Here is a 10,934-nt window from a genome sequence, read left to right as displayed (position 1 = left end):
TTAACCTGGACAAGAAGCTGCTGCTGGCCTTCTACCACTCGTCCACTCCGTCGTTGAGAGCCTGCTGACCTACTGTGTCTCCACCTGGTACAGCAGCTGCACTGAGGCAGACCGAGTAAGGCTAAGAGGACAGTCAAAACGGCGCAGAGGATTATAGGCTGCCCTCTCCCCTCCCTGTCGGACATTTACACCACCCGGTGCCTCAGCAGAGCTCTCAATATCGTCAAAGACAATACTCACCCAAACTCACCTGTTTGACCTGTTGCCCTCTGGCAGGCGCTCCAGGTGCATCAAATCAAAGACTAATACACTGAAAAACAGTTTCCTTCCACCATTCTGAACTCTCACACACACACACAACCACCCCTGCCTTGCAGAACAGCGACGTAATGTGTTTTTATTTATCCAATTTCGTATTATTTTCCATCTCATTATTTATTCTTTTATCGAATTTATATACTTGATTAAATTATTGTTGTATTGCACTGGAGAGGGGAGCTCTCTAATCTTGTTGCACACTGTACAATGACAATAAAGGGATTTCTGATTCTGATTCTATTGGGCCAGTGGGACTCTCGAGGCAGCTGACAGGTAGTGACTGGCCAAGTGGAATGCAGCTTTGGTGGTTGCTGAAGCAAAAACTCTTGCATGGCAGGAGTTCGGTGAGGCCACGGAAAACAACTTTCAGGCGGCTTTGAGGAAATTCTGGTCCACCATCCACCATCTCAGAGGAGGGAAACAGTACACCACTACCACTGTTACTGTTTAAAGAACAAGACCACGGATAAAGCGGCCGAAATGAGTTTCCTCCGCAGAGTGTCCGGGCTCAGCCTTAGAGAGAGTTGAGCCGCTGCTTCTCCGCGTTGAGAGACGCCAGATGAGGCCAACTCAACTATTTTGTCGATCCTGTCGAACTAACAACAGCCTAGTGGTTCTTCTGTCTTTTGATATCACAGCCAGATAGGACGCATTAGGTAATAATATCAGGCTGAACATGACCAAGTTGTTTAATAAAACGACATTTAATAGCAAGTCATAAACTCACTCTTGAAGGGATGTCAGAAGACGTACGCTGCAAACAACTCAAGTACCTTTTCACTGGTTTATTCAGCACATGCACAAAATAAATATCCACAAAATTCAATATAATAAAAAAAATAATTAATTATTTTAATAATAACAATTATCGTTTTGCTCTTATGGATATTTGATATATATGGTAATGGACCACTTCTCCCCCGTCAATGATTACGCACGCACTCTGTTGCAGACTACGTTTTGGCAGTGACAGATCAGCATGAGGCTGCAGTAATGTGCTAACTGTCAGTGTGCCTGGAGAAATGATTTGTTGTTTTTCCTCAGACACAGTGGTTCAAGTTAGAAGTACAAATTGGGGCCGGAGTGGGCTAATTTTTTTTTTTTTTAGCAGATCACTTTATCCATGAGCTCCTGTCATAGTGACAGATATAGCAAAAAAAAAAAAACCCAAAAAAAGATTCTTTGAAAGTGCAAAGGTAACATTAATAGTAAACCAAATTAAGAGCAATGAAAGATTATTTGAAAGTGCAAAGGTAACATTAATAGTAGACTAAATTAAGAGCAATAAATGTTAGTAATATAAATGACAAAATTGAAGAAACAATCCAATACTTATGTGATTCGGCGCTGGCTGCAGCTGGGAGTGTCGAAAGAAATCACCTCAGAGAGCCAAAGTCCCGCCTCACAAGTGACTCTCCCCCCAGCCGGGACTTGAGCGTATAAAAATGAAGGAAATTGCCTGTAAGCAGGAGGCATTAGTGACTTGGAGTTCGCTTTCGAACTCATCTCAAGAGTGTAGAGCTGGTCAAATGCTCTAATCGCTTCACGCACCGTGAAACGGTGGGTTTCCTGTCATTTCCAAACACCAAGCTTTGACCCGGGCTGCACGGAGCTCACCATGGCTGGGGACGGCTCCGACCAGCGGGCGCTGCAGTATGAACAAACTCTGGTAAGTTGGACCAGAGTGCTGTCCGTCACTTCACATCGAGCTCGCCGGTCACACACGCACGAATGTCACTTCCTACACACTGTTTAGCTAAGCCGAAATTCACCGAACACACCGCCGACACCAGCTCAATTAAAGTAGCGACATAAAGATAAAAGTATTTCTATGCGGTTCGCTACTAACTGGCGTATGCATGCATGTCGCTGCTGTTGAAAATGAATGAACAAATTGAACCGAAAAAAAAAGAGTTGGGGCTGCAATTCTTTCTCATGACCCGATGTGTCCACCTTTGCCATGTGACTCTTCCGTATAGGGTAAAATAACAAACACTAACACAAGTAGCGAACAGTGCAGCCAGGTAGCAAGCTAAAGGTAAAACATCTGGATTTGACTCATTCACAGCTATTGGTAAATGAGTCTTATCCCTTTAGAGACAACGTCCAAGGCCAAATTTGCACCCTACAGCACTTATTAACTGTAATGTCTAGTATAAATCAATACTCAGCATAAACATTGTGAAGATGTTTAGTGGGTACAAAAATTTAATGGTGCTTCAGAACCTTTTGCTTCAGTATAATGGACTGCATATTGGAATTAACACCCCCCCCCAATAAAACATTTACTGGCATGTATTAATTTCAGTTTATAGCCTAAAACACTCATATCTGAAAATGTTCCAATATGGCAGGGGGTTCAAACTCATTTTTCTCCCGGGCCACATCATAGTTTTGGTTCCATCATTATCATCATCATATTATTATTATTATTATTATTATTATTATGATCATTATCATTATTATTGCTTACACACAACAAACATATTCAAGCAGAATCCAGGAAAATGTTTAACTAGCGTTGACTTCATTTTAAAAATGTGATTGGTAACAAAGAAAAAAATGCAATATTTTTACATTTTTAAAATTGATGACAATTTGCCATTTTGGTATTTTAGCAAGAAACATGATTTGATGATGTGCATGATTTGCCTTCGCGGGCCACATAAAATGATGGGGCGGTCCAGAGCTGGCCCCCGGGCCTTGAGTTTGACACCTGTGCTCTGTGGGCTGCAGCATTGTATACACATTGGAGCAGCAGTATTTTGCATTGTATTGTATTGTCTTCTTCTGAACTTTGACAAAATTTTATGTAGATACCAGCTTATCATGCTACCTGTATATATTTGACTTTCAAGCTTTGTGTTGGCACCTAAAATCTCAGGAATGGTCCCTCAAAATCATAGAGTGCAGTTTGAGTCCAATCCTCTGCGTGCATGCGTGCACTTGCATGTAAATGGCTCACAGAGTTTCTACTGACAAAACCTCCGTCAAGCTGGAAGAATCATCGATTTGAATAGATTGTTGTGGCCAATAGGACCCATTCAGCAACAGAAAGTCTTTAAGCCTTTAAATGAAGAGACTCTCCTGTAACACTTCCATGGCCCCCGTTTCCTTTTCTTGAACAACTTTCCTTGCAGAAAGCCCTTTTAAAACACAAACACACACTGTGTGTCATTTAATTTGTGTATGTGTGTTTGAGCGATTACACAATGCGCTACCTGCTGATTCAGCACTGGACGCTCTGTCACACTGGCAGGATCTCATGCTCCGACTAGAGCAACGTGCACAAGCAGCTTTTGCTCAAGAAAAGTCCCCTTGCACTCCCTCTCTGTTTAATGTCCGTCACCCTGCTGATAATTTGAGGATAAACAAAGCATCCAAATTGAAATAAATAACTCCACTCCCAGGATAGCCTCTGATAGTATAAATGGACTCTCTCTCTAGGCCTGCTGCTTGTGGGTTTTAGTAACATTGTTTCTTTGTATCAAACTGGCAGTTTTTGGTTTGTTGTGGGCAACTGAGTCAAAGAATCCACTGTACTTCGACTGTGAGAAGTACTGTCGGGCTGCCTACGGAGACTTTGGTATTGACAATTTGTTGAAGACTGAAGCTACTGTTAGTACTTACTACAATGCGGGTGGTCTTATTGTTTTTTTGCAAGTCATTTTTTCATTATTTAGAGGTTGAGTTGACCCCTTAAGTAGCCCCTGATTCTGAAGTCGCCATGGAATTAAGTCATTGTGGGCCGTTTTCAAGTCAAGTATACCCTTGTGTACAAGGCAAGGTCCAGAAAGGAATGGTTATATGTGTTTTGTGTTGAGGATGCTCTCAATCCTATCAATCAAACACCTTTGGGAAGAACGAGAACCGAAAATGAGAGTTAGGCTTCTTTCTGTTCCAATATCAGTGTCCTTTCAGTACACAAATGTTCTTCTGGTTGAATGAACAAAACAATTCCTCTTTCATACACACCGAAATCTTGTTGGTCTTTCCAAAAGGGTTCAAGCTTACATAGCTCAAATTGGGGATATTTTATTTAATTTTGAATTGAATGAGCAGGTGTCCTAATGTTTTCCTTGTCGTGTAGTGAACATAACAGTCAGTGTCCATTGTGCTTTGTGTCTTGCACGTTGCATTCGAATAAACAAGCTTGCAGGCTTAATGTTGCTGTATCGTTTGGTATAAATTGACGAGACTTTATTAAAACAGTATTGTGGCAAAAGTCTACAAATGCCTTCAAGGAATGTCTTTTTTTAGCCACTGTGCATTTTGTTGAGTAAATAGAATAGGGTTGGTGAATAAATGCCTCACTTGTTCTGCTGGATTCTCATTTCTAGAAAACTAAGTTTTTTCTGATGGAAATGAATTATTATACAAAGCTGTCTTTTCAAAGCAACGTAACGGTGAGCAATACAGAGCATCTGCAGTCAGAAATATTAAACTACGCCCAGTGAATAGAGGAAGATAAATGAGCGTTCACACATAAGTTGCGGCTTGCCCCATTTTGAAAATAAGATGTGTGGTGTCATAAACTGATCAGTCCTATGTTTGCGTTAAACCTTTATCCAGCATTGGCGCCTCAAAAATCGTACAGCAAGAAAAATAAAAAATAAATGTTGTCGTAAATGGAATGTAAAGGAGGCTCGAGTTCATTCAGCGTCGAGGCTTGGCGTGAGATTAAAGGTTCTGGCCTTTAAACACTTGGACATTATACAATGGTGGGGTATCATATTTTCTGTCAATCATTGTATCAGTATATCAACAATGTGTAACCTACTGCTGCTTAAAAAATACTCAATAGCAGGAGGTGGGTGTACCATTTAAATGATATGCTTGGAAATGTTCACATACAAATAGTTGGCTCACTAATGGCCATCTTCTCAGATTTCAGCTTTTGCTCAAAACCAGTGGAAGACTGTTTTGTCTTCGAACATCATAGCCTTAATTACTGCAATAACAGCCTTAAACGGTCACAGTTCCTCTTGGCCTTCGTTGTCAGAGCGGCTCAGTACTGTGTCAAAAGTGAGATGCACAGTGCAGAAAAACACCTGGCCTTGGTTAATTTTACTGTAAGAATCAGTCCTGGACTCATAAAAATGAGCAGCGAATGGCCCACATGCTGGACTTTGGACACCATTGGCTTACCTGGTCTGCATACTCAGAAGCTGGTCAGTTGGGACAAGGTTGGAGCCTCGTCCTAACTAAAAGCGTGATTCTTTGGTCAAGTGCTGATAGGAAAATCAGCACTCTTTTATTGACTATATGTCAGATGTGCAACAATTTCTCATGCCATTTAGACTTTGGTTTTGTTGCGTCGAATCTCCCTCGGCCGCATTTGATTTTGATAAACGCATAAGTGGTCATCAAAGCTCCCGACTAGCAATTTGAACCTATCATGATATTCTGGGTGTTTGATAAAATGCTATTAGCAATAACAATAATGGATAAGTCAAGGCAGTTGTATTTCCATTTCCTACACAAGATAACTCAATGCGCATCACATGGTTACAAAAATGTCAAGGCAAAATACAACATTTCAAGGAAACAGAAAAAGTCATTAACAAAAGCAGAATAATTTAAGACAAAGTTGAGAAATCGAAAGTAGGTTATTAAGCTTACTAAAAGAAAGTAAGATGTGTAAGAATATGATTTTGGAGCACATGGTTTTAAAAATGATTTGAAAGACCTTAATCGATGGTATGGGAAAAGAGCATAGTTTTTAACCTGAATTTATAGTTGGGGCCTACTCAGTTTTTTTGGTGGGTTATTCCATTTGGGTGCAGCCTATCGGCTAAATGCTGATGCACCATGTTTGCTTTGCACTCAGGGCTCCATTAACTGACCAGAGTCTGCTGATCTCAGTAGACTACTGGGTTTATATTTTACGAGCATTTCTTTGTATGTATTCAGCACCTAAACCATTCAGAGAGTTATCGCCCACCGACATAATTTGAATGCATTCTACAGCTGAGCCAGAGTAAAGCCTTTAGCACTGGAGTAATATGTTCTGATCTCTTTGTTCGTGTCAGAACCCGAACTGCAGCGTTCTAAATGAGCTGCAGCTGTTTGATGCTCTTTTGAGGGAGTCCAATATGAAGCCTGTTTAAAAAAAAAAAAAAAAAAAAGGGGCTACTGGCAATAATAGCGTGACTGAGCTTCTCCTGGTGTGCTTGAAGCATGCAACCCTTCAATCTGGATTTGCTTTTCAATTGGGAAAAAGCTATTATGGTGATTCATTTGACATGAAAGTCAGCTTCAACACAATCAAGTTGTATATTTAGCTTTTTTTTTTAATTATTATTTTAATTGCCATCTCATAGCTATTTCCTAAAAAAAGAGTTCAGATCTCTGCATTACTTTATTCTTAAACTAAACAAGTCAAATGACCGTATGCAGGGAAAAACAATGGGAAATTAATCATTAATATGCAGTGTGTGCGTGCGTGCGGGTTCTTGCATGCGTTCTTAGCCATTCGTTCTGTTGTTACTGTTGTTGACCTTGCTTTGGTAATTTTATTATGTCCTCTCTCAGTCTGCTATTCCTTATTGATTTTTCTTTTATGGATTTAGCTATTGATTATATTTATTTGTTTTGGGAAGGCTGTCAAGTACTTGACCCATGCTTTCAATGTGTGTAAAAAGAAAAAAAAAAAGAGCTGTTTGCGTAATGTTTGTTCAGAGCTAAGCTGTGAATTATGCGGCGAGCTCCAAGCAGAGATAAGCGTTCAACATTTTTCCCCAGGTAACAAAAGGATGGCCTTGGCTGTTCTTGTTTGCCATAATGATCTATCCAGCTCAGTATTTGCTCGGAGCACTTATAATTTGAATAGATTGCAGGGTTCACTCACAGGTGTTTACAAACAGCCAACCAAAAAGAAAGAAAACACTTGCGTGAACACTTGTATCTCAGGAACTTTTGGGTCGGTCTTCACAATATAGGTGATTTTGGAATTCAACAATTATTCACTATCTGCAATCATTTAGACGATTGGGTGCATATTTTAGTAACTTGACCTTTGTCCGATAATTTAATCTACAAATTTATCACGCGACCTTAAAAAATTGTCCCAAACCCTCATATATCACATGTTCTGTAAAATATATAAAAGTTTCGGAAATGTTTTTTTTTTTTTGTTTAACAGTAATAAGGAGTTAAAGTATCCGACCATCTTAAAATTAATATTCTACTTCCAATGACTATTAAATTAATATTTGGGGGTTCAAAGGAACGTGTCCACACCCCTTTCTGACAAAAATGTCAACATTTTGTGGGCCGTAGCTTCCAAATTGCTGCGCCGATTGACCTAAAATGTAAGATTTAGTGTTTTGGCGCCATTCCCAAGTTTCATCCAATTACAATCTGCTTCTTTCATCCCTCTGGGTGAGTTGGCATGGAACAACCCAAAGCCAAAACGAAAGGTGAAATTATCAAGTGCTGTGCTGATGATTAAAGCGTGGAGAGATGGCAATAGCGAGACGAAGCTTGGAGGCACAACAGATTAAAAGATATCTTGTTAAATTGTGCCTCTGGATTCTAGAATGATACTGCCCCCCCCCCTTTTTTTTAAATGTAAAATATTTTTGATAGCGTTCAACATCACATGCAGTGATTTTATAGGCAATAATAGTTATCTGTCTTGTTAGTTGCATAAATTCAAATCCCTGATGGCAGAAAACTGGGTAACGCTTCCCCAGTGAAGTGTGTTTTTACTTTGAGCAGCGGAGATGCTTTACTCCCATAACTCAAGTCAAGTCAATCATTGAAAATATGATTTTGGATAAGTCCAGGGGTACGCAGTGAGTGCAAATTAAAGTGATGACGGAACGGTAGTTATTCCTGGATTAGTCACTTAAATGTTTTGGTCACCGAATGGTTCAGTGTGTCATCATCGAGTTCATGATTCAGCCTTGTGTGTCACTCTGTAACACCTTCGCTTCCCAAGTAACCGTACATTCACACATTGCAATTCAGTCATTTGTCTGCGATGCAGCTTTACTATGAGTCGTATATAGTACTACAACACAAAAGCTATATATATATATATATATATATATACATCTATCTATCTATATCATCCTATTATTCTGAATATGTCTACAATGTTCTCAAAACAGTGCTTAAACACTGCCCTATGCACTCCCATTTAATCATGGCAATGTTGTCGCTTGTCCTCTAATTGCTTTTTGTGTAGTCTATTCAGATAAAGGGGAAAGGGTGTGTGTTTGTTTTCATTTAACTTGGACTCAACATTAGACGTTAGCTTGGAGAAATGCTAATGGGAACGTATCCCCATGAAGAAGAGACGGTTAGGCAGTTCCATTCCTGGCCGGGACGCTTGTGTCTAGCTCAACTGAACCGACAAAACGAAAGAATCGGTTTAAGAGACGATTCCATTCGTTACTTTCTCGCAAGATTCGTTTGTCTAATGTTTTGCGAAAGGCACAACAGTTATTTACGGTGTTGTCATTTTCTGCATGTCTGTGTTCACTGGTGTTCTCATCTGTACATGTTGAAAACAGAAAGTTGAACCCTTCTCCACATTTGTCTTTCTCTCAACTGTCACTTTGCTCAAAGAGGGTAACCTTGAAGAGTTGTCGTGCCATTCAAAGTTGGCATATCAGGATGTTCAGTTTATCGCCGTTTGTTTTAGGTTTCTTGAATTGGGAACTGCGTGTGTTGCTAGCACATTTTTAATCATATGATCTTGTTTATATATCAACTGAACATCACTAAAAAGATCCAGACAGGAATTTTTTTTTTTTTCGTACATTTACTCTGTTTTGTTAATATATTGTCGCTCACTTTTGCATCAATAACTTTTCCGCTATTAGTAATTTTTATTCTGACAGTGAAATTCAACTAATCCCTTATTAACACAACTATCCTTTCCTTTTTTTTTTTTTGTAATATTTATTGTTTAGAAGTTGCAGTAGACGTCATTGTCATGATTGTGCTGTCCAAAGATTTTCTTTCATTTCATTTAGGGCAGACAAACAAAGTGGAACATCCAAATGACATAATCTACAGAAGCTATGTTTGAGCTGGAGTGATTTCATCGCAAATGTTTGTCACAATAAAAGAGGATGTGGCGTTGAAAGTAATCATTTTCATGGCGTTACAGAATATATATATTTTTTCCAAATTAGTATTAGCAATGATATGCCTAGACTAGTTTAAACATGGCATTCAGATTGATATGGCGTTTGTGGAATATGAGCTAAGCAGCAAAATCCACCCGTTTTTAGCAATGGGGCAGCCATTTTTTCATTTTCTGTCATTTGAAAATGACATCACAGTTGCTCAGGGCTGAGATAACGACCGATCACGGATAACCTGTTTTCTGAAGCTGAGCCATGATTTGTTGTTAAGCATGTCGGACCGTGGTGATCTTATCAATCGCTCATTATCACCTGGTTGAGTAGATAATACTATAGTAAAAGATAATACTTATGAGAAAATCCTGTATTCATGAAAAAAAAAATGATATTGCTCAAAATTCCCCATTGTGGGACTATTAAAGGACATCTTTATCTTTTTATCTTTAAAAGTTTCATTCATCTATTTGTCCACACCAGCTGGTGGTACATATAAAGCTATGCCAGAATATAAAACAAACAAACAAACAAACAAAAAAAAACATGATATTGCAAAAAAAGCATTGTACATAAAAGCAGTGATAAAGAATTCAGCTTGGCCGGTCATTTTATCGTCATACTTTCCTATTTGCCCAGCAGCGCAAAGTATCATCGTCTATGTAGTTCACAATGTTGTGTTTGGCTGAGATGTGCTGCTTTTAATATCTTAACATGCCAATGATGATATTGAGGCCATTTTAATATATCCATTATAGTTACATAGTGCATATCATCACGTTGATATTCACATGTAACAAAATTGTTATCAAACACCACAGTATTCAAAGGGTGTGTGTGTGTGTTTTGTCTGTCACAGAATACCTTATGTATAACAAAATTAAAAGTGCAACATAGTGCTCCTAAAATATTTGTATTTTATCTTGACTAAAAACAAATGCCATATTGGAGTTAACATTGTTTTTGACCCAATTGAGTCTCTCGGTTAAGAGATCTATACTACAGTAGGTCCCCTCTTCTTCCAACAAGCATACACTTTGTATGAAAGACTGCCCGTCGGGTCTCAGTTTAGTGTTCGTGTGTGTGTGTGACTAGACTGTTAACTTGTTTGTTTTTGAGTGGGTCCACTTTTTTCTTTTTAACTTTCCATTTATTTTACGTTTGGTACCCACTGCGGCATTAAATATTTTTGTGCTATGCATACAGGAAAAGAGTAGTTTACACAAGCATCTGTCAATTAAATCAGTATGACATTTTGCTTTATAGAGTCAGCCTTATTTTAATCGATATTTAATTTGATTTTGTCAAGTGTAAAAAAATGTCGATTAATTATAAAACACTTATTACAGCATGCAAGAGATTGCCTCCTGATCACTGCTGAAGTGCCCTTGAGCCAAAGTGCCACATGGTTAGTTGTGCAGAAAAAAGGCAACCACGTACTACTCAGAATCTGCAACAACCCATTTGTGATGAGGACATACTGAACGTTTGAATTTACAAGACTCAAGACTGCAGTCTTTT

The 10,934-nt window shown here is 38.9% G+C and overlaps 1 protein-coding gene across 7 annotated transcripts in view; it reads left to right on the top strand.

Moving 5' to 3' along the window:
* The first annotated feature begins 1,693 nt into the window (after positions 1-1,693).
* Positions 1,694-10,934, top strand: part of LOC148333838 (chloride channel protein 2-like) — a 103,851-nt gene continuing 94,610 nt past the window's right edge. For 3 of the 7 annotated variants that reach the window (XM_088300301.1, XM_088300297.1, XM_088300299.1), the window contains exon 1: positions 1,696-1,987. In XM_088300301.1, the coding sequence (XP_088156427.1) occupies positions 1,937-1,987 (51 nt within the window). In that variant the 5' untranslated portion in view covers positions 1,696-1,936. Of the gene's footprint in view, positions 1,988-10,934 lie in introns of all 7 variants that reach the window. The other 4 variants (XM_088300298.1, XM_088300295.1, XM_088300294.1 and 1 more) reach the window with 3 other exon arrangements.

This window comes from Idiotropiscis lumnitzeri, chromosome 7 (assembly GCF_059441095.1).
Source record: "Idiotropiscis lumnitzeri isolate Australia: NSW breed Sydney's pygmy pipehorse chromosome 7, RoL_Ilum_1.0, whole genome shotgun sequence".
Taxonomy (NCBI): domain Eukaryota; kingdom Metazoa; phylum Chordata; class Actinopteri; order Syngnathiformes; family Syngnathidae; genus Idiotropiscis; species Idiotropiscis lumnitzeri.
This window is presented reverse-complemented; position numbering and strand designations above follow the sequence as displayed.